Consider the following 24321-nt stretch of genomic DNA (forward strand, 5'->3'; position numbering starts at 1 on the left):
AAGTCATAACTTATTATTCAGTGTAAACACGATTTTTTAAAACATAGAAACGAGGAATCATAACAAATCTCATATGATATTGTCATAATGATAAAATCATGTAGTGTAAAGTCGACTTCAGGGATGAATAAAAGAGCCACTATTTGAGATGAGAACGGACTACAATGAGGCCTAAAATTGTACGTTCAACGTTAAATGGATGAAATGAAAAGAAAAAAAAAGAATGCGTGGTGGCTTGAAGATTATGTATAAAATCAAAATAGATCCCAGTGGCTGTTTTATACTCTGATAAGTCTTAATTGTCAAATGTCATCTGTCAATTTGACTTCAGGAAGGAAAGAACAAAGAACGCAATACGCAAGTGTCATAGCGCCATTTTGTTTAATATTCGCGTCTGTAAGGAGTGAGACTGTTTTCTTTGTAAACTGATCGAACAATACAATATTATCAATAAATATCTCACCGAAAAAGTGTAGATATGATCATATTTAGACTAAATTTAAAGAAGATTTAATTTTCATTTAAAAATAATATGTAAGATTGTAATAAACACCCATGCGATTTTACCACACATTGTAGATATTTGTATTGTTATATTGAAATTTAATTACACACAACATCGTTTAAATGATGTATACGGTAAGTATAAATGTTTGAAAATAAAATTCAACTAAGGTAGTTGCAAGTTTTGTTAATGTTATCCAACATTGTATGCCTTAAATGAATGGATATTTTTATACAGGGTACGAACACCGATCAGGACAACCGATTCAGTGACAAGGAGAAGAAGCTTCTAAAGCAGATGAAATTTCACCCCTGCCTGAGTCAGCAGGTAAGTAATTATAACTCTATTGTAACTTATGATATTAATAAGGTATATTACAGGTGGATATGACGAAAGTACAGTTGGACGTTATCAAGCCTTGGATTTCCGATAAACTAACTGAAATGCTGAAAATGGATGATGATGTTGTGGTTAATTTCGTCTATAATCAATTGGAAGTTAAGGTATGTCTGTTTTTTCTTGTCATTAATTATAAATTTACCAGTTGATACTTCATTCCAACTTCCTTCAGACTTTCTGGTGTGTAAAGGTTCGCAGGACTATGTTAACTATTTTAGGATCTGTCCAGAAACATAGTATAGAAATAGAGCATAGAAACAAGTATTTTCTAAATTGATTTAAAAGAATGGCTCAAACTTACTTTTCATTATTATCTTCAAATAAAGCTCTGAATACAACATACTAATCCATGGTCTATTTGTTAACTTTTAGTTGTTTATCTCCACTATAATATATAAATAATAAACCAATAATCATATAAACATAATCAAAAAGGGACTGCTAAAAATAAGAGAAGACATCCTCCACAATTTCTGTTTATAGTGGAAGTTTTAATGGGTTAGGTTATTATTTCAATGGATGCATAATTTACAGAATACATACAAAAATATTTTTAGTGGATGCTAAATTAGGCTTAAAAGTATACTCCATTATCAGTTAAAACCATATTTTTGCTTGTCTTTGACAGTCCTTCAAATATTGGGAGAAGTTTCTCAGCACAGTGGACTGTTTCATCCAAAATAGTCACAAATTAACATAATCATACATTAGAGTACAAATTTTCTCATATAGACAGGATACCACATTATTCTTTTTTAGATTTTTATGTATTGGTGTCGAATAATATAATTGGAGATAATCATCAAATAATAATATTTGAAATATAAACTATCAAATTACAAATAATTAAAAGAGCTAGTTGAACATTAATGATAAAATGGAATTAGATGTATAGCCGTTTTCAGACCCTTTTTTCAGTGCATCATTAATTGTGAAGTCATATACTGTATTGAATGTGTCGAGAATTATTTCATGTAATTATTGAGAATTCTGATAGATGCCAGAACCGTACTTACTTTTATTGCAAGGTGGATCAAATAATAGTAAACAAAATTGTTTATTAAATTTATAAATATGGAAACATTTAAAAATGACAACACAACAATCCATTTATTGTTTATTTTATAATAGTATATAATATAAGCGTAGTTAGTTCATTTTCTAGTTCTACAATTAAATATTTGCCGCCATTTTTTATAAAAGCAATTTACCTGTTGTAACGATTTTTTCCACACATTTAATACTGTGGCTTCGTTTGTAATACCAGCATTTATATGCATCATAATACCTTTTGCAGTCATACCAAACATTCTCTATTGGATTGAATTGACAGTGATGGCCATATTGAGGCAGTCTCAAGACATGATGGCCATATTGAAGGGCCAGTACTATCCAATCTGTAAAACAAAATATATAAAAATGCCACTTACTAAATAAATTCTAATACACACTTAAATACTTTATCTGGTAGTCGCTTCTTTACAATATCCATCAACTCAAACTTCATCATAGTCATTGAACAATTAATATGTCGGTTTTTCAACCATTCTAATAAAGAATGTTTTGCCCAACTAGCATTTGGTATTTTTTCCAATAAAGTTGAATGGTATGATGCATTATCCATTATAATTAATAATGGTTCTTCTAAATTTGGTAAAAGCTGATGCTCAAACCATTTTTCAAAATTCTCAGAATTCATTGAATCATGGTAGTCACCAGATTTACTTCCACTTTTTAAAATTAATTCACAGTTATCAATGAACCCATTTTCAGAACTTGCATTAAGAATAATGTATCATACACCTTCTCCATTCTTCTTTCTGACTGCATCAACACTGCCATCTTGCCAGATCTTGAGGAATCCTCCTTTACTGAATTTCCAGGTCTCATCCAAGAAAACTGGTTTTAAAGGGTATAAATTGCTTTCATTGTCCTTATAGGCTTCTAAAAACTGAAGTCTTTTTAAAGCCACATGTGATTGTTCCATTAAATACTTTCTGTTAGCAACACTACAATTTACCCATCTGAATTTTAATTCTTTTAAAGCTCTGCTAAGTGCAGCAATAGAAATATTAATCTCATCCACTTCCTCTAGTTTTTGCTTCAGGGTATAGAGAGTCACATGCTCACCTAAAATGATCAAAAATTAAAGACACTATAGTGATTCTTCAAGGAAAAATATTAAGAATGTAAAGTAACACGTTAGTTTTGATATTAGGAATTTGTCTATTTAAATGATATATGCAACAGTACTCCTTTCATAAATTGTAATACCATATTTGAATAATCCAAAGTATAAGAGTTATAAAAATATATCTATATATTTTACCAAACTGCACAAGGTAAATGCATAAACTTCAGCAAAAAGGTAAAGAGGACTCTTAAATCTTTATTACAATACTTGGTACTTAATTCAGTAGTATTCTTTTTATAATCACTTTTCATTTCTAATAATGTCGGTTTACGACTCTTGGCTACTGATTGGCTCATTGTGATTGAATAATCAGAATCTTTTTGGACACCTTCATTTACCGTCTTATTGTTGGCAAAGAAATTCCTAACGCCTCAGCAACACGCTGAAATAAACAGTAGATAAAAATAAAACAATTTTATTTTCAGTATAATTTTTAACTTACTTCACGGCAGAAATTGGTAATAAAGTTTGTTCAGCTTCTTTTTCTAATTCAAAATATTTAAGTAATTTAAATATCAGAACTTGTTCCTTATCTGTAAATCTTGGCATTTTAAAAATATTTTAATGAAAACCAAAACAAAATAAAAATATAGGTAAACACAAATAATGCATAACAACGCTATGAAATACTGACCTGAACCGACAAGAATCACTTCACTCTTTGACACTTCGAAAGGATGGCCAACATGAATGAAGTTTTACATCAAATGTTTGTGACTCACGTAACAGATTGGCTAGGGAAGGTGCGCATTTCAAATATCAACAAATCAAACGTAGGTTAAGAATAGACTGGTTATGTATGCAACGCTGTAATATTTTCGTGTTTTCATCACGGAACTGCCGCTTTTTTCATCACATCCAACTTAATGCTTTAGAAAGAAATCGAAAAACTGTGACGCACTGAAAGAAGGCTCTGAGAAGAACTATAGCTTAAATGTGACAAGATTACCCTGTAAGGCAAGCAATTTATTTATAAACTATATGAAGCTCTAAATATAATATGTGTAAAAGAATTAAGATTTTTGAGATTTGGGCTTACTAATGAATTTTATGAATATTTTGGATGGACAAAGGGACAAAAAAAGTATATTTACAAACTATAAGCAAAGGAAGAGAGGTTCTAGTTCGACCACGTGATAAGAAATCCTAAATATGAATTTACTACATTATTCAGGAGAAAACAATGAAAATGTGGCTGGTAAGACTTAGAATATTCTGGTTCAAGAGCCTCTTCATGTGGTATAGAGTCAGTACCACTACATTATTTAGGTGTGCTGTGTGTGTAGACAATGTAAAGTTCATAAGACTGGTCAACAATGTTCTTGGAGGAAAAAGCACAAAGAAGAAAAAGTAAAGGCCTACAAACAAAATCATGCAAGAATTGTGGTATTTATGGGCTTAAAACCTCTTTGGAATATTTGTAATAAAACACTCTGTATCTCAGTAAGGAGGAATATTTAGGTTAAATCTTCCTTTTTTTGTGCTAAGGTTTTTCCAGTTACTATATGGGCAATTCTTAATGAAACACCCTGTATATTTTGTTAGTATCACCCATTTTTCAACTTCATATAGAACAAAATATTGCTATCTGTTAGTAGAATGCCAAACACCAAGAAGAAGATCCAACAAAATGGACAGACCAAATGAACACTTTGGTGGGAAAATAGGTAAAACTGCCCATCTGGCACAGGATTGCAGCCAATGGAGGAAGTTAGCTAACAATATTTGTCCAATAACTTGTTTTAATTTTGAAGTTTCAATAATCACAAATAAATGATTCACTGAACTCAATAATGAAGAGTTAGTTTGTTGTAGAAATCAGTTAAACTGTAAATTTTTGATTTTTCATAGAAATGAGTAAGAGTTATGTTAACCACCCGCTGTGGAAGCCGCCATATGGCGTCTTTTTATTTCTCAGTCTATTTGGATGATAGCATTTGACATCTGCATATTGCATTGTGCTACTAAAAAAGTTGGTTCCACAGAGGTGCCTAAATTCTGAAATAAAGTGCTGCAGCAAAAATGAATTATCTTCCAGTACACAGTAGTGATGGGAAGCCCTGGTTCGTTTCGGTGACCCCAGTCTTCCAGATCATTCATTAAAATGAGCCGTTCATATGAATGACTCATTAAATTTGTTGTGTAAAGGTCAAGTGTGTAGAGTTTAATATTGATATGTTTACGAATCTTTCTCTGGGAGTATATGAATTAATGATATTGCAGGACCCGTTTATAGAGATTCTTTCATTAGAACAACTTTAATTATATTGTTGTTTGTAGAATTCGATATTGTTATTATAAATTTAAGAATGAAATATAGTTTAAGGCCGACATTAAGTTTTGTATTTCTCAAATCATCTTCAGAAATCATTAACATAAAAAAAATACCTGAAAAAGTTAAGTAAAATTACAAATTCCATATTGTTATGTTCATGGATGAATGATAATGCAACATTTAAAATGGATTTTATTTCCTATAAATTTATAAATAGAACATACTACGGGACTATTGACTCGACAATTCGAATGTTTATAATTTTACAGTTTTGCAGCTTAAGGGTTTTGCCGTTCTGGGAAACTGAAATCAGCGTTTGAACGATCCTTTGCGGTTCGCGGTTCGTGCATTAATTTGACAGAGCAACGTGTCGCGATCACACAGTTCGTTTCGTAAACACTACACAGCGTCATTCATAGGCATGATTCAGAGGATCATTCGAACGATAGGGTCACAGAATGTGATCGTATCAATCACGGTCTTCGAAAAGATCAGATCTTTGTGAACGGATCGTTCGTGACCTTCTCATCACTAGTACACAGCAGTGTAGTTAATGTCTTATTAATCAGTAGGATCTTGTCTTTAACACATGAGTAATTTAGGGCAAGAAATTTTGTATCAAATGAAAAATGGCCATTGTGCTGATAATTTAAAAATGTACACAAATCACGTATTGGATGTGAATATGGCTTATAGTTTAGTAAACATCCACATCCAAACCTTTTTCATGTCAATTTGTTAGTTTATTAATTCAAACTTTAGTTTCCAGATCCTAAGAAGATGCAGATCAACTTGACTGGATTCTTACAAAGCAAAAATTCAATGGAATTCATGACGGAACTATGGCAACTTCTAATATCAGCTCAGGAAAATCCCAAAGGAATTCCATTTTCATTCATCAATCTAAAAAGAGAAGAATTAGCCATAAAAAAGGTAAAAAGATTTTTTTTGTTTCACAGTTCATCGAAACTACATTTTTACTGATTACATTGATTCAGTTTAGATTCCTACTGTTTTCTATAGTGTATACATGTTTTTTTTTTAAACTCATTAAACTCAGAATCTGATTCGGAGTCATTATCTGAATTATATAAAAAAAAAGACGAGAGGGTAATTACTTGGAAAAAAGAAAGACTTGGGAACAATTTGTTTAAGAAATAACTTTGTGATGAAAAGACAAAAATTATTATTGAATAGTCCAAAATCAGAATTTCCTCCCATTAATGCTGTTCCAATTTGGTTTTCATGTAACTTTCTATGTATTTTACTATACATAAGATAAACAATTCATCTTAGAAACCCTACTAAAACATAAATAATGTAGAATGTACTTCAACACACATAGCCTCACATAAATTTCTTAGCGTTTAAAGGTAAGGAAAATCCATGTCATAGGCTCAAGTATAGGGGGTGACTTTACAAACTAACTATCCGGCTTGTAAAGCTTTGTAAGCCACAATTTTCTACTTACTTAGTAGCCAACTATAAAAAACTTCTGTGAACATCTTCTGTTATTAAATAAGGTGTGTGTGAGTCACTGATTGTCATTAATTATCGAATGTTTTTGCGCACTTACAATTAGGCAAAATTAAAAATAGCTTTGTCAGTTTATAAACATAATATGGAATTTCTATGGAATAATAACATAGGAATTTCTAAAGTGCTTATAGAACAAGGTGGATCTGTTTTGAGGTGGATTATTGCAGAAAAAGCTGTGTGACTACTTTAATAATAATAATTGACTTTTCCTCCCTCTCAAATATTAATAAAAAATTAATATATTTAAAAATTACTAAATACATCTTTTTTTCTAGTTTCTTTTTTTATAACTTAAACAATTTTGGAACAAAGCCGTAATGAAATAAAATAGCGATAATTGAACTTTCTATAAGATACATATGGCAATAAATACAAAAAAGAGAGGAGACAAGCCTTTACTCATTCACTGTTTTTCAACCAGATTGCACTTAGGACCTTCATAATTCGCCTAGAAAATCTTTGTAATATAATTAAACCATAGGACCTTCATAATTCACCTAGAAAATCTTTGTAATATAATTAAACCATCTACCAATTTTTATTAAAGTTGATTTAATAGATTTCACATAATTTTGCAATCTAATTTTTTTTAATTGAAATTTAAAATCTGACACAATTTTTTACATATATAAAAAAGCACTCCACCTACTAAACATACTTTATAGAATTTAAATTTTGTGTTTGTATATGTAATTGAGTAGAAGGTACTGGATTTTTTTTTCTGGTGCTAGAAATACTAATTTCAGGGCTTTCATATGTAGTTTCTGATTCAAAATTTTATTTATTGTTTGTTCCTTGTACCCATTGTTTACTGCTATTAGCTTAATGATATTTATATAGTTCCCGGACTGAACGAGAAGGGGAAGCATAGCTTTCTTATGCACGGTGCGATGGTGTTTAATTTATTTATTTAATTTTTTTATTTTACTTTACTTTATTTTGTTTTAATTTATTTTATTTTATTTCAATTTTCATCATCATCATCATGGCTTATTCACTCCCGGCGGAGTGTTTGCCGCCCTTTTGGGCTCTCTGATTTATTTATTGTGGAGAATCAGTCCGCTGTTGTTTTTTTTTATTATTATAGCAGCGTGTGTGACTTGGCCCTGTCTACAATTTTCCTCCATTCTTTCCGGTCCTTACAGCGCTCCTTCCAATTGTAGGTTCTCAGCTTCTTTATGTCTCCTAAGACTTGATCTCTCCATCTTGTTTTGGGTCTCCCCTTTGGTCTCTTTGTTGTTGGTCTCCATCCAGTTATTCGCTTTAGGGTAGAGTCTCGGTTAGCTCTTTCTGTGTGTCCCAGCCACCTGAGCCTTTGCGTCTTCACGAACTTGATTATGTCTTCACCCTCGATGACTTCTTTAATTTCTTCATTGGTTAATCTTCTAAATTCGCCTACACTTATTCCCACCGGTCCCATTATTCGTCGAATTATCTTTCTCTCTAGGATTTCCAACCTCATTTCATCTTTTTGTGTTAGGCACATCGTCTCTGCACCATAGGTGATCACTGGCCTGATTGCAGTCTTGTAAATTTTTAATTTGGTTTTCTTACTAATGTACTTTTCTTTCAGGAATTTTTGGTAATTCCAGTAGGTTGTATTACCCAGTAGGATGCGTTCATTTATTTCATCCTTTCTATCATTTCTGTCATTCACCATCACTCCCAGGTATTTGAAACGGTGTACTCTTTCAAATGTATATGCACCAAGCTTAATTTCTTTCTCTATGTTCGTATTCTCTCTTGAACACTTGAGGTATTTCGTTTTGCTTTGGTTTATTACTAGCCCTCTCTTCTTTGCTTCTTTATCTAGTATTAATATTATGTTCTGCATGGTTTATAAATCTCTAGTAACCAGTGCAATATCGTCTGCATACGCTATCAGTTGGGCTGAAGATTCGATAATCGTTCCCATAATTTTGGCTGCTCTTACTGCCCCCTCTATGGCAATGTTAAATAATGTTGTTGACAGGGAGTCTCCCTGTCTGACACCTACCTCCATGTGTACTTCATCTGACGGGCCTTCCCTTGTTAAGATTCGTGCCTTGGATTCCTTCATCGTCATTTTCGTGAGACTTATTAGTTTTTCTTGGATGCCTAATTGATTCATATCCTTAATTAGCTCCTCCCTTATTACACTGTCAAAAGCTTGCTTGTAGTCAATAAACAGTATATGTAGATCTATTCCGTGCTCGTAACTTTTTTCGACGATTTGCGTTACAATGTGTATTGCATCTATTGTTGACTTACCTTCCCTGAATCCATGTTGGTATTCACCTATTTTTGTTCTAGTTTCTCTTTCTATTCTTTGTCTGATCAAATTAGTTAATATTTTGTACATTGTATTTAATAACGTGATTCCCCTGTAGTTAGTGCATTTCGTCTTGTCGCCTTTTTTAGGGATTGGTGTTATCAGACCACAATTCCAGTCGTTCGGCATGCGTTCTTCTTCCCATATTCGTTCTATTAGGTTGTGCATTCTGTGGTCTAGTTCCTCTCCCCCTTTCTTGGAGAACTCATTTATAATGTCGTCTGGTCCTGCTGCTTTCCTTGTCTTTAATCTGTTTATGGTCGCCAATACTTCGCTGTATGAGGGAGGCTCTGATTGTTCTCCATTTCTATTTTCTGTTTGTTCTTCATTTTCTGCATTTTCAGCCTCGTCTTTCTTTTTAAACAGTTCTCTATAGTGTGTTTCCCATTCCATTTTTCCAATATTTGCCGGTATCTCTTTTTTTCTCTGTGATTTTATGTATTTGTATAGTCTTGCATTGTCATTACTATTGGCTTCGAGTTCCTGCAGTAATTCTTCGATCCATTTCTTCTTTTTTGTTTTGTTTTATTTCAATTTTATTACATTTTATTTTATTTTAATTTGATTTTATTATGCTTGATTTTGGTTTATTATTTTATTATATTTTATTTCATTTTATTTAAATTTTATTTTAGTTTATTTTATTTTATTGTATTTCATTAAAGAAACATGCATGGGATTGAGTTAACTGTGTCAGGTAGTATGTGGTCGCGTGATCTTTCGTTACAATTCTTATCGTTGCGTTTCATCGCGAATTTATTTTTTCACATCTCTGCGTGACAAGAAAGCTATCCTTCCAAAAAACTAAAAGAGTGGCTGTGGAACTGATGCTATTTATGTGCGAAAGTTGAGTGAGCAACAGGAAGCAATACATCAAATTTGGTAAGTAAATTTAATGAATTTATAATTCAATACAAATGTATACTAAGCTTTTAAAAATTGCTTATGCCCTTTAAAGTACAAGTTTCTTCCCTTACCATAGCAGAGTATTTTGTTCCATGAAGTATGTGATGTATGCTTGTCTGATTCCTTTGGCAATTTGGCTTGCATTGTTACTGCCTATACTAAACTTCAATAACCTATGCAGGAGACGTAAACATTAGCAGATAGGCCTTTAACTTTCTGGTGTAATTTATGAAATTTAATTGTAAAATAGATCTTTGGCATCTGAAAATTTGAAGATGATATTTTTTCCTGCAATATCATTTTTAATATTTGCCCAGATGAGTTCTATGAGGTTTAACTCACAGTGATACCGAGGAAGTTTCAATACCAGTTTATTCTGGGATTTTGCCATTTTATCAATTACGTATTTATCATAAAATTTTTTGTTTGTTTACAATTGAAAGAAGCTGTACTTTAAGCATATGTTAATCTAATTTTATATTGTTGGAATGGAGCCAATTCTGGATATTGCTTTTTTTAGATGCACTTGTTGGTATTTTCTCTATTTTATGAAAATGGTATGTTGTATTATCAAGAACAATGACCAATTTGTCTTCTATATATATTTAGGGATTCTACAGTATTCACTGCCTTCCCTCGCTCAACCGTTTCCATCTCTCTCTGTTGTTCCATTCTCCATCGTTTAGTCCTCTCTTACTCATGGCGTCGTCTACTTCGTTCCTCCAGGATTTTCGGGGTCGTCCTCTTTTCCTCCTTCCTATGGGGCTCCAGTCGGTTATTCTCTTTATCCATCTGCTGTCGCTAGTTCTTCTTACATGTCCATACCACTTTAATTTTTTTTGTTCTATATATGTTAGTATGTCTGTTTCTATTGATGTTCTTTGCTTTATTTCGTCATTACTTCTCCTATCCATTCTTGTTACTCTGCAGCATCTTCGCAGGCATTCCATCTCTGTTGCTACTATCTTACTGCTGTTTTTCTTGTTTATGATCCAATTTTCAGTCCCATATGTCATAATACTTCGCACTAATGTTTTATAAATCTGCGTTTTTGTCTTCATATTTAGGTGTCTATCCCACCATACTGAGTTAAGTTGTCGGATTGCTGTTCTTGTTTGTCCTAATCTTTCTGTAATTTCTTCCTCTGTTGTTGCCTTTTTCGTGATTATAAACCCCAGGTATTTGAATTTATCCTTTCCTTTGATTGTTACGTTGTCATCAATCTGTAGATCTTCTATGTCTTCTTCACTTGTAGATAGGTACTCTGTTTTCGCGAGGTTAATATCTAGGCCAGCCTTGGTATATTCTTCTTGTAGTTTCTTCATCATGTAGCTGAGGTCGTCTTGGTCTTGTGCAATCACTACTTGATCGTCTGCAAAACTTAACGTATATAGGTATTCGTTCCGTACCGGTACTCCCATGCCTTCGCATTTTCTTTTCCATGTAGTCAAGGCTTTTTCTAAGTATATTTTGAATAGGGTTGGAGATGTGGAACAACCCTGCAGGAGCCCTTTTGTTGTGGTGAAGTCTCCTATGATTCTTGTTCCCATTTTAATGGACACTTTATTTTCTTTATACAGAGCTTTTGTAGCTTCTATGAGCTCCGTCTGTATTTCTAATTTGTACATTGTCTCCCATAGTTCTGACCTTGGTACAGAGGTTTTGTCTTCTTGTTTTGACCCAATTTGTCTTCTAATATTAGTAAGACATTGGAAAGCAAATTATCAAAAGGTTGACCTGTCATCTCTTCATGGTAATCACCAGACTTATTTGACTCAATTGCTCAGAGGGCATTTGGAACAAATCCATTGTCGCTGCCAATATGACAAATAATCAAAGTCTTTTACCTTCTCCTAAAAATTTAAAGTATTTGTAAGTTTTAAGATTTGAAATATGTAGAGTATAATAAATTAACTGAAGGATTTCTTTATGCCGTTGTTAATCCGTCCAAAAAAGTTTGTTTAGATAATTTGACTGTAGTGTCTACCCATATTTTATATTTTGTAAGCGCAGCGTTTAACCATGTCTCATCCAGATAATAAAGTTTGCGCTCCTCTTCTCAAAATGGCGTTTCTTCCCCTGCATTGACATTGAAAATAAAATTTTTTAAATATTCTATAAAATTTGACAAATCTGGGTCACCGCTTACCTCCTTTAAATCTCTATCCACGATGGGTATTTCGTTTCTCATAAAAAAATTATTAACCTGTCTTCTAATTGCATTTTTGTCAACATCAACAAACTTTTATTTTCTCTGTCAAACAAACTTTTGGTCCAGCGAATTGATAATTAGTTTTATATTCCTTAATCATCGTAAATACACTTCGATCGCAAACTCCAACTTTACTCACCACTTTTTGTAGAATATCTTCAACTACTAATCTGGGATTTTCTATTGTTTCATATTTAAACACATTTAAAATTATTTCTTTCACTTCAGCGCTAAGAGGACTTCTTGTATATAGTTTTCGAGGAGGACTTCATGTATTTTCAACTAATTCATCAGCAGAATCAGTGGACGACATTTTAGTTTTTAACAACAGTAATCACGTATACTGTTTAAAGTCGTTATACAGATAAAACTAAATACATACTTAAATAGTTTTAAAAGGCTCAACAAATAATAATTATTACTAGTTCAATATTAACAGCATAAACATAAATTGTCCTTTAACCATCAAAACGACAAAACATTACCAACAAATCGATTCAAAACAATACTTCAATATCAAAATAGTAAAGCCGACGAACCAGTATAAGTTGCCGACGACGTCGAGTAGCAATTTTTTCAGCAAAGTAGAGATGGCTATTTCGTTTAGTTTTTGAATATTCTTGGATAATCGTTACTTGCATAATCGTTTAAATTATTCATTAATTTAATTAATATGATTATTTTTTCACCAACTATGTATTCATTGATTACAATAATTTATATACTTTGCAATAAAAACTAATTTGAATAATGTACTTTTACTATCGGAACGAGTAGATAAATTTTGAACATCTTTAACAGTTAAAAATAATTATATTGTTTACACGCCCTGTCTCCATCGCTTATTGAAATTTAGTTTAGCCTCGTCACTGGATGTAGGATGTTGATATTTTGTCTCCATTCACCCAGTATTGTATCTCCTGTGTTAAAATCTTCTCTGTCCACTGCTTGTTATGTATAGTGACTTGGGGCTTGGGACAGCCAAACAACTATCGATAGTATCAGGTTTCAACTCTATGGGCCTTGAAAACAATCTAAATCACCAGGCATGTGTGTCAAAAGCATTCTCTGACACCGGTCTGGCGCGATAAAGACGATAATTGAATATTTTTTCTTAATCACTTAGTCAATGGTTACTGAATGGCTTTATAAGACCTAGTCTTAGAGGAAAAGCGTCGTCTCAGATAATAACAGAATTTTTTTTTTGAAAATTATTTTTCATTGCAATGTTCAGATTGCTATCCCTAAAGACTGCACCGTCACTTGCTCGACCATTTCTTCCTACGTCAATATACCTGAAGCAATAATTTGCATCAACCATAGCAAATAGTATGTTACTGTAGGTTTTCTTGTAATTTTAGTAAAATGAACCTGAACAGGGACGTCTCTTGATTACAACGTAATTACCATACATCGTACCAAAGCTTACAGGGACATTCCAGCGCTGGAGGAGTAACTTTTCAGTTTCTTTCATTATCATCATCATCATCAGTAGCTTGACAACCCTTTCTGGGTCCTGGCTTGTTCTAGTATTTTCCGCCATTCTATTCTGTTCCTTGCTTTGTTTTTGAAGTTGGTAATCTTAAGTGTTTTCAGATCTTGTTCTACTTGTTCCATGTATCTAAGTTTGGGTCTTCCCTTTGACCTTCTCCCTACTGGTGTTTGCCTCATTATATGTTTTGGTGTTTCAGTCTCCAACATCCGTTCAACGCGTCCAGCGCGGTCGTCCTATCTTTATGGATGTTATGACCTCGGGTTCATTGTATGCTGTGTATAGTTCAAAATTATATCTTCTGCGCCATATGCCATTTTCTTTCACCCCCTTATATATGTGTCTAAGGATTTTTCGTTCAAACGTACCTAATAGGTTCTCATCGCTTTTCGACAGTGTCGATATCTCTGATCCATATACAATGACCAGTTTTATCAGGGTCTTGTATATTTTGCATTTGGTTTTTCTTGTGATGTTGTTAAATCTGAGATTTTTAATTAGTCCATTATATGTTTTATTAGCGATATGGATTCTTCTCTTAACTTCTTCACTGACATTGTTATCTGCGGTAACTAGTGAACCTAGATTTGTAAAATTTTTCACGCTTTCGATGTTATAGTCTCCTATTGTCAGATTCTGTAGGTTTCTTTGGCTGTCGATTTGCTGGCCTTCATATATTTGGTTTTTATTTCGTTAATGTTTAGGCCACTGTTTTGTGCCGCTCTTTCTATCGCATTAAATGCTTCTTGCTCTTTCAGTTTCTTTCCAATCTTCAATATTGTTTTTAGTACCTGAAAGGACAATAATGTTTTTAAGTACTTATGTTGTACATTATGTTTTAATGAATAAATTAAAATCTAATGTATTATCAATTTTGTTCTTTTTTCAGGAACTAAACCAAACTCAAAATTCAGCCGACACCATTGACCTCGCTATGTCTGGCATTCCCAACTCCACTTTTAAAGTAAATACCGCTCACTCGTCTGGATTTATTGAGCAACCTGAGCCGTTAAGAAAAAATGTAGAAATTGATAAATTCGACAATGAGGAGATACCCCAACTAATTAAGAAGTTGGACGACATTGTAAAAAATACTGTTGTGGATAAGCCACTTGATCTCTTTGGCAAGTATGTAGCAAGTGAACTCCGTCAGTTACCAAAGCGAGCAGCCATCTTGCTGCAGCAGGATATTCAAAATTGTATTACTCGTGCTAAGTTGGACATATTGGATGATGCGTCAGTCAAACAGTCTCCTCAATCAATGGCTTCCGCAGCTGGTTCTTCAAAACGACGAAGGAGCGATGACTAATACGTTTTCACAGATTATGTAAAAGATTTCATAAAATAAATTCTTTGAAATAAACTACAATAAATTATTTTACTCCTCTTGTGCACAAGCTACTGTGAGTACACATGGCTAGTTTACAAGCTAGCTCGCTCAGAAGCCGGCAGTTCAACTTCGTCGCCGACGCGGTTTTTTTACAAGCAGCTAACGGAACGAGTACACTGGACTTCAACTAGTTGACGAGCTGCTTTTGAAAAAGAGGGCGAGTAGCTTGTAAATTCACCAGCGTAGTTGAGCCTTAATACGCACTGATGCTAGTTTTATATTTTGCCATTTCCAAGTTCCCGAAAAACATAATTCATCGACCAACAAAGTCAGAACAAATTTTGTGTCTTCAATGATTTGATAAAAGAAACAGGCAATGGTATCTATCAGAAAAAAGGAAGAACTATGCAAAGTTGTTCAAGCGACCCCTCTAGAATTGACTTAAATTTTTTACAGGCGTATTCTATGCTATGAAATATGATATACCAAGTTTCAACCCTCCAGATCCAAAATAACATGGGTAATTCCAAAAAAAATTTGGTATTTTATCACTTTTTCTTGCATAGCGGGATCTAGATACTCAAAAAAAACCCAAAACTACATTTTCGATGTAAAAATTTTCGTAGAACACGATTCCGGTATTAAACTTAACTTAACTATTAAGAGAAATGTAAAAAACCTTTTTCTTAAAAAAAAAACATTTTAAGGTATATACTTAAAGGTAAACGTAAGCACAGCTCTTACATCAGAGGATGAGATGGTATAACATTCACTTGAATGGCCAAATTCTCATTTTTTCCGAAATTTAAACTCTTGACAGTTTTCTGCAATTTCTCCTTATTAAACGAATAAACAGACGTTATTTTGACAGATTAAAAATTATTAATCTGTCAGTGTAAATATAGTGGTAATTTAAATACAGATAAATAAAATGAGTTCATCGACTAGTGAAGATGAATTTAGTAGCACACCACCCAATATTATGCAGTTAGCTGCGAACACTACCGAGAACCTATTACCAGAAAAATCTAGAGGAAGATATGAAAAGGTATATCAGCAATTTATGGATTGGCGTACAACAAATAATGTAAATTCATTTTCTGAAAACGTACTCTTGGCTTATTTTGGAGAAATCGCTAAGAAATTTAAACCATCCTCATTATGGGCAATATATTCTATGCTAAGAAGTGTTATAACTTTGAAAAATAATGTTAATATTGAAAATTACCCGAAATTGCGAGCTTATCTAAAAAGGCAATCAGAAGGTTTTAAAAACAAACAATCTAAAATTTTACATCCTGATGAAATAAAACTTTTTTTAAATGGAGCTCCTGATGTACAGTACTTGTTAATAAAGGTATGTTATTAACATAAATGTGCCTACTTATAATACTTTTATTTTAAGGTTATTGCAATTATTGGAATATGTGGAGCTTGTAGGAAACAAGAATTAAAAAATCTTAAAATTTGTGACATTGATGATTTAAATACCATGTTATTGATTAAAATTCCTGATACGAAAACCAAAATATGTAGATCTTTCGTTTTTCTGCAAATTTCTATAAAATCTGCAAACAATATATAGAAATTCGACTACAGATTAGCGATCCGCAAATAAATCAATTTTTTCTTAATTATCAAAGAGTTAAATGTACGAAACAGGTGGTAGGATTAAACAATATAGGCGGTGTTCCTAAACAAATAGCCGAATATTTAAAGTTACCAGATCCCAAAATGTACACAGGTCAGTGTTTAAGACGAACTTCTACCACTATTGTGGTAGATGCTGGTGGTGATTTAATGGCTCTTAAACGACATGGCGAATGAAAATCTTCAACAACGGCCGAAGGATATGTCGATAAGTCAATAAATAATAAGACGTCAACAGCCAATAGAGTTATAAATTCAATTGAAAGTAATTTACAGACCTTTACATATACTGAAAATACCAATGTTCAAAAGGAACACACCGTACAGTTTACGTCATCTCACCATTCACCACGTATTATTGAACAACCGCCAAACTCGGATAAGGGTATAGTTATAAATAATTGCCAAAATTTTACTATTAATTATTATAAATAAATGTTCCGAATTTTATTAAATAAATTAAAGTTACTTTTTATTTTTATAAATGAAAATAATCGTAGAAAAAGTATAGTACACAACTTGAGTTGTAAGCTTATTACATGCTTGTAAAATTTCTGTGCTCGTCGCTACGCGGCTCGCGCGCAACTTCTTTACTCACATGTAATAAGCTTCTTACAACTCTCGTTATGTAATATACTATTATTCTTGCTTGAAAAATAATAAATAATTATGAAAAATTATTTGCGAGTAGGAAAATTTTAAATAACTCACTCAATGGCTCACTGTTTCACTGCACATGACAAGTTGGCATTTGGGTTGAGAAAAGAATGAGAAATTGCAGAAAACTGTCAAAAAAAAGAGTTAAAATTTCGGAAAAATTGGTAATTTGGCCATTCAAGTGAATGTAATACCATTTCATCCTCTGATATAAGAGCTGTGAATATTTTAAAGTGCCTAAAGTATATACCTTATAACAACTTTTACTAAGTTTTGAAATAAAAAAAGATGTTTTTAAGTACATGTTTTTTTTTTAAGAAAAAAAGGTTTTTCAAATTTTCCGAATTTTCCTTGATAGCTGGACTAATTTTAACACCGGGATCGTGTTCAGCCGAAACCTTTACATCGAAAATGTAGTTTTGGATAGTTTTTTGAGCATCTAGAACCCGCTATGAAAGAAAAAGTGATAAAATACGGAAAAAAATTATATTATATTTTATAGTATCTATAGAATACGTTTGTAAGCTTAAGCCAAATGAAGAGGGGTCACCTGACCAACTTTGGATAGTTGACGTGGAATTACCATTGAGCGTTACTCAAACATTTGATTTCATATTTATTTTATTAACTAAATTGATATATTTTGTTGTTTATACGATTATCTGCAATATAGGAAAAAGAAGATAAAGAACGGGAGCAGCGAGAAAAATCAGACAAGGAACGTAAGTATCGAGATCGAGATAGATCCCGATCCAGACGTTCCAGGTCCAGATCTAGGAACCGGAAGTCTTCTAGAGACCGCTCAAGTCGAAACAAAAAATCTAAAAGCAGGGATCGAAATTCCAGAAGCCGCGACAGGAAATCCAGAAGTAGGGATAGAAAATCGAGAAGCGTGGACAAAAAATCCAGGAGTCGGGATAGGAAATCCGGCAGCCGAGATAGAAATTCACATAGCAGGGATAGAAAGTCAAGAAGTAGGAGCAGGGAGAAGAAATCAGCGAGCAGATCTAGGGATAGGGTAAGCAAATCTAGGAGCAGGGAGAGGGATAGAACCAGGAGTAGATCTGCATCAAAACCAAAGGAAGACGTTCCCAGAAATGGTGATGTTAGTCCAAAAGCTGCAGTTAATGGTGGGAGGGAAGATTCTGAAACAGAAAAGCAGTCGAGGTAAGTTTTTTATGAAAAAAATGCATCTTTTAATTTTAGGATTCTGTCTTCAAATTGTTTTGTTTGTGAGTCTTCCTATATTTTGGTGGCCTTGTGCTGTTCTGTTTCTAGTGAAATTTTCTCTAAATATTGTATTCTCCAGTTGTCCAATTGTTTTCAAAATTACAGGAGCTAGAACTATACCGATGATTTCAGTATGGTCAATATATAAAAATCGTTTTGATCTGATCATCATATATAAAAATCGTTTTGATCTGATCATATACAAGCCACATTTGCTAGTTCAATTATTATTGGAAAAAGTCGTAATTTAAGGTCATGTTTTTAAAATACATACTTAAATCTTACAACACACAGACAAATACGACCTCGTTTATGAGTTTTATTACATTCTTGACAAATAGATCACCTGTATATGTTACAAAAGTAACAAAAAGAACTTCATTATGTTTCAGATTAATTTTTGTTCTTTAAATTTGTATTATAAATAAATAAATCAGACAATTTTGTATACAGTAGACTCGCGATTATCCGAGGTAATTGGGACCGTCACTACCTCGGATACGGAAAAAACTCGGTTAACACTGAGAGTGGTTGTACTGATAGAAAAACACGTAAATAACAATAACTGTGGTTATTTTAATGAAGATAAAAACATTTAGCTTATCAATATCACTGTTTAAAAAAGTCGTTGCTTCATTCTTCTTTTTAAAGCAGCGATGTTGCGTCAACGTTGAAAATGAAGTACATCTACTACTGGCGTCGTTTTAAGAGGTGCTTCAAGGGCCTTAAACCCATCGGAAGTTCTTCATGGTTGATGTTTAGAACTAGATCGGCAATTGCGTCAACTGTCAGTTTCATTTCTTCATCTCCGTTCATCCAATCGATGACGTCTTTGTTTCCGATTGGCTAGGTTAACTACAGTATCAACTTTATAGTCATCAGTTTTTTTTAAGGTTCAGTGCTGAAATAATTTTTTCAATGATTTTTGAATATTAGACACTTTTACGGCGTCCAATGCAGATGCAATCCAATAGCAAACATCTTTAATAATCGTGATCTTCTTAATGCGTCAATTAAAGTCAGCCCATCATTCAGCCTGTTTAGCAGTACTTGAAGCCTCCGCCGATCATTCCTATTCATTGCTTCTATAACGCCTTGTTCTAGGAGTTGGATGAAAGACGTTTTTATAGGTTGCAGGTAAGCAATTCACTTAAATATTTTTGAATGCCATTGGCTTTTTGGATTTTCCTATTAAAAGAGATATTAATTTTAATGAATCAGAAGCAATTTTGCAGATCATGATTGTGACACTCTCTTTGCTTTTCTTGTAACCTGGTGCAGTTCCTTCATTTTTAGCAGCTAGTGTTTTCCAAGGAAGCATTTTAAAATTAAGGCGTGCCTCATCACAGTTAAATATTTGGTCTGAAGTCAGTCCATCTCTTAGGATAATGTCTTGTAATTTTTAATAAAATGTTCCAATTTCAATTCATCTTCTTCGCGCGACTAGGATTACTCCTGTTTGTCTGCCTCTTATTCTGTTTCAGTCGTTGTTGACTGTACATTACCTTTCCACCTTCTTCTGGCGGCCTTCTAACGGGTCTTCTGCTATACAGCTTGTTGTTTTTACAGATGTTCGCTAATCTATCTGGTCCCATTCGGTTTACATTTTCGTGCCAGTTTTTTTTTTCTTGTTTTTATCCACCTGTTAATATTTTGAATTTTGCATTGTTCGCGTATACTTCTGTTGGTTTGTCTGTCTCTTAATGATATGCCCGCTATTGATCTTAATACTTTCATTTCGATATTGTTGATTTGTTGTTTCGTCTTTCTTGTATCGGTCCTTGTCGTCTCCGCTGCATATGTTAGGATTGGTCTTACTGTTGTCTTGTATACTTTCATTTTGCTTTCCGTGGTCAGATATTTGTTTCTCCATATGGTTTCTCAGAGGCAACCACCTACTCTTGCCGCTTTTGATGCTTGCCTTGTGGTATCTGTTCTCATATCCCTGTCACTAGTGATCTCTACTCCTAGGTAATTGAATTTCATTACTTGTTCTACAATTTTGCCGTCTATTTCTAGTTTGCATCTACGGGGCTCTTTACTGATCACTATACATTTAGTTTTTTCTACTGATATTCTCATATTAAGTTTGTTTGCTGTGATATTGAAGGTGTGGAGCTGCCTTTGTCGGTCATCTTCGTTATCAGCAATTAGTACTGCATCATCAGCATAGCGTAGTATCGTGATTTTATGCGCTCTCATGTGGTATCCGTGTCGTTTTCTTACTTCGTGAATTATTTGTTTCATTACCATATTGAATAACAATGGGCTGAGCGAGTCTCCTTGGCGGATTCCTCCTTTTAGTTCTATGCATTCTGTTTCTACTGTTGGCATTATAACTCTGGTCTTGTTGTTCTTGTTAATTTCATTAATTGTCCTTATTATCTGATGGTCTATTTGTTCTGCTTGTAATAAATTTAAGATGTCATTTCGCTTCACCCTGTCAAAAGTACTTTTTAAATCTACAAAGCACATGCATGCTGGTTTTCAATATTCAATAGACTTCTGTATTATTTTTCTTATAATAAAAATTGCGTCTATTGTGCTGCGGTTCTTCCGGAAGCCTTGTTGTTCCTCTGCCGTTAACAATTTTAATGTACTATTCACCAGACTAATGCCTCCATAATTTTCAGGATTTCTCGAGTCTCCCTTTTTAAGTATCGGTAGCAGGAGACTTTCCTTCCATTCCGCTGGTACTACTCCGGTATTTATTATATCGACGAATAATTTTCGTCAATCCATCCCTCACTAGCACAAAAGTTTTCTCCTCCATCCATAAACTTCTTGTGTGGAATTCAATAGCTTTTGCTTGGAGTATTGGACTACTCATCGGGTTGCCCAATCCTCTTATTTGTGAAAACCACAAGAACAATGCCTCAGAATTTTGTTCATGATCTTCCGCGGTTGACCCACTTTGACTAACCGAAAGAAGGAAAGAAGGGATGCATATTCTATGACCTATCTCAATTACGATTTTTTTCAATGGCTCGTTACATAGGGTTAAATTAAATCGGTACCATATGGAAAACTTTTTTATTTTTAGTTTTATGGAAAAAAGTTATTCTTTAAGTTCTCCATGTTCTGAAATCTAAAATTCAATCATCAAATACAGGGTGTTTCATGTTTTTAACAGCCTATAATTCAGGAACTAATGAATATTATTATTTGAAAATTGGAAAATGTCGATTGGATATACAAAACTATTAATTGACGTAATACATGAGATCTGTGATGTCATCACGAGCGCTGTGACGTCATTACTATGGGGAAACCTAAATGGATCATGGGGATGAAGGTTAGGTCAAACGAAAGGCATTTTTATTCCCAATTCATCGATGTATCACAATGAGGGTGTTAATGTTAATAAATACGCTAAATTTTCAATTTAATCGCGCATTTATCATCTAATACGTGCATTCTAATTTTAAAACAGAATTTTGAAATATTCTGAGTTCATGTAGTAATAAAAATATATATATATACTAGGATTTCCACAGTTTTCACTGTATTCCTTCACTCAACCGTTTTCTCCAATTTTTCCTGTTTAGCCAGTCCCCTTCCTGTAGGTTTCTTCTACTCATTGCTTCGTCCACTTCATCTCTGAAAGATCTTCGGGGTCTGCCTCTCTTTCTTCTTCCTATCGGGCTCCACTCTTATTCTATTTATCCACCGATTTTGGTCTGCTCTTCTGACATGTCCGTACCAGGTTAACCTCTTCTGTTCGATGTGGTCTATTATGTCGGAGTTCATTCCCATTCTCCTCTTAATCTCCATGTTATTTATTCTATCTCTTCTTGTTACTCTGCAGCTTCTCCTTAGGAATTCCATCTCTGTTTTGTTTTTGGTTTTCTTATTTATTGTCCAATTTTCACACCCATAAGTGAGGATACTTCTTGTCATGGTATTATATATTTTTTTCTTTGTTTTCATGCTGATGTTCTTATCCCATAGTACCGGATTCAATTTTCGTATGCAGTCTCTTGTTTGTCCTAGTCTATTTTTTATATCTTCCTCCGACGGAGGAAGTAATAAAAATGCCTTTCCTATTCACACCTATTGAGTATTATTTTGTTGATTTATGCTGAATGTAGGAAAAAAACTTAAACCCTGTACACGGAACGCTCTCTCGAAAGAAGAACAGAAGTTTGTGCTATAGTTGAAGAGAAGATGCGGCAAGGTTTATTTCCGAACGGTAAACATTAAAGTTTATGTCAAACCAATACAGGCCGAACAAATCTTGGTGAATGTTTTAGCATATGTAACGGTTAATCCACATGTGCTCATAGGGTTCATTTCTGCAGAAACTGGAGTGTCTTCAACTGCAGTTCAAAGGATTTTAAAAAGCCACCATTACCATCCATTTAAACTGACACTCATGACTTTTTAACTAGAATTTTGTGGAGTGATGAAACTCGTTTTTATAATAATGGGATTGTAAATCGCCATAACTCCCATTATTGGTCAGTGAAAAATCCGCATGGGTTAAGGGAAACTCTCTTTCAAACTGTCAATGATGAATGGTATATAAAGGGTGAATTAATGCTTGGTGTAGGTTATTTAATGGGCGTTTAATAGGTTAATATATTTTTGAAGAATATTAATCTAACGAAAGAACTGAAGGTTCTAAAGAATCTACAGCTGAAGACGATTTAAAAACTAAAATTAGACAAGCGCGTATCCTGATTATGCAAGAGATGATACATGCGGCATGTACACGTGAACTGCTTGGATGGTTTGAAGCTTGCTGTGTTGGAGCAGGTCACTTTAAACACTTCTTAAAATTATTTCACATTTTGAGTGTGATTAATTATTGTTGAAAATAAACATTAAATTGAAAATTTACTGTATTTACACTTATTGTGTTACACAGTTTAACCTTTACCCCCTAATCCATTCAATTTTTTTCCATTGTAATGACGTCACAGCGCCCGTGATGACATCACAGATTTCATGTATACATCGATTGATATTATTTTAGGTTCAATTGACATTTCGCAATTTTTGAGTAAAAATCTTCACTACTTCCTGAATTTTAATCTGTTAAAACATCTTGCAACACCCTGTATTAATTTTTTCAGTAATAAGTATACTCAGTTTGTCAAAAAATATGAATTTTATGTAAGAGTTAACAATATGCACAGTTCATATTTTTCGACAAGCCGCGTATATGACTGAAACAATTTAATATTTGATTGAATTTTAGGTTTCAGAACATGCAGAACTTTTTATAAAGAATAAATTTTTTTTTATAAAACTAATTAGACACCCAGTATATTATTACATTTGGAACACTTGATGACATCTGGTGGTCAAAAGTAGAAATAGTAGTAGAACACTTTATCGCTAACAGATGGCGCTAGTAGTAATTTCGGAATTACACTTGTTTCGAGAAAGGTCTAATCTGATCTATTCTATTTCCACTTCCACATTCCACTCTCAGATGCCGGCGAAGCTAGTGGTCAATGTGCCTACAAATGGCGAAAAAAAATTATGTGTTTGTTGTGATGTAGTGCAGTTGCCGCTTAAAAGACTTTTCAAACCGACCAGGTAACGGTATATTCATAGTAAATACAGAACATTCAAGTATTAGGTATCAATATTTTCAATGAACGTAATGAAAC

The 24321-nt window shown here is 33.3% G+C and overlaps 1 protein-coding gene across 7 annotated transcripts in view; it reads left to right on the plus strand.

The window, feature by feature from the left end:
* Nucleotides 1–348: 348 nt before the first annotated feature.
* Nucleotides 349–24321, plus strand: part of LOC140447392 (uncharacterized) — a 38738-nt gene continuing 14765 nt past the window's right edge. For 4 of the 7 annotated variants that reach the window (XR_011951593.1, XM_072540013.1, XM_072540010.1 and 1 more), the window contains exons 1-5: nt 349–639; nt 743–832; nt 886–1008; nt 6136–6306; nt 18144–18637. Coding sequence is in view for 5 of the 7 variants with exons in the window: in XM_072540013.1 (XP_072396114.1) it covers nt 628–639; nt 743–832; nt 886–1008; nt 6136–6306; nt 18144–18637 (890 nt within the window). In the remaining 2 variants the exon portion in view is untranslated. The remainder of the gene's footprint in view (nt 640–742; nt 833–885; nt 1009–6135; nt 6307–18143; nt 18638–24321) is intronic. The other 3 variants (XR_011951594.1, XM_072540015.1, XM_072540012.1) reach the window with 2 other exon arrangements.

Source organism: Diabrotica undecimpunctata, chromosome 8 (genome assembly GCF_040954645.1).
Source record: "Diabrotica undecimpunctata isolate CICGRU chromosome 8, icDiaUnde3, whole genome shotgun sequence".
Taxonomy (NCBI): Eukaryota; Metazoa; Arthropoda; class Insecta; order Coleoptera; family Chrysomelidae; genus Diabrotica; species Diabrotica undecimpunctata.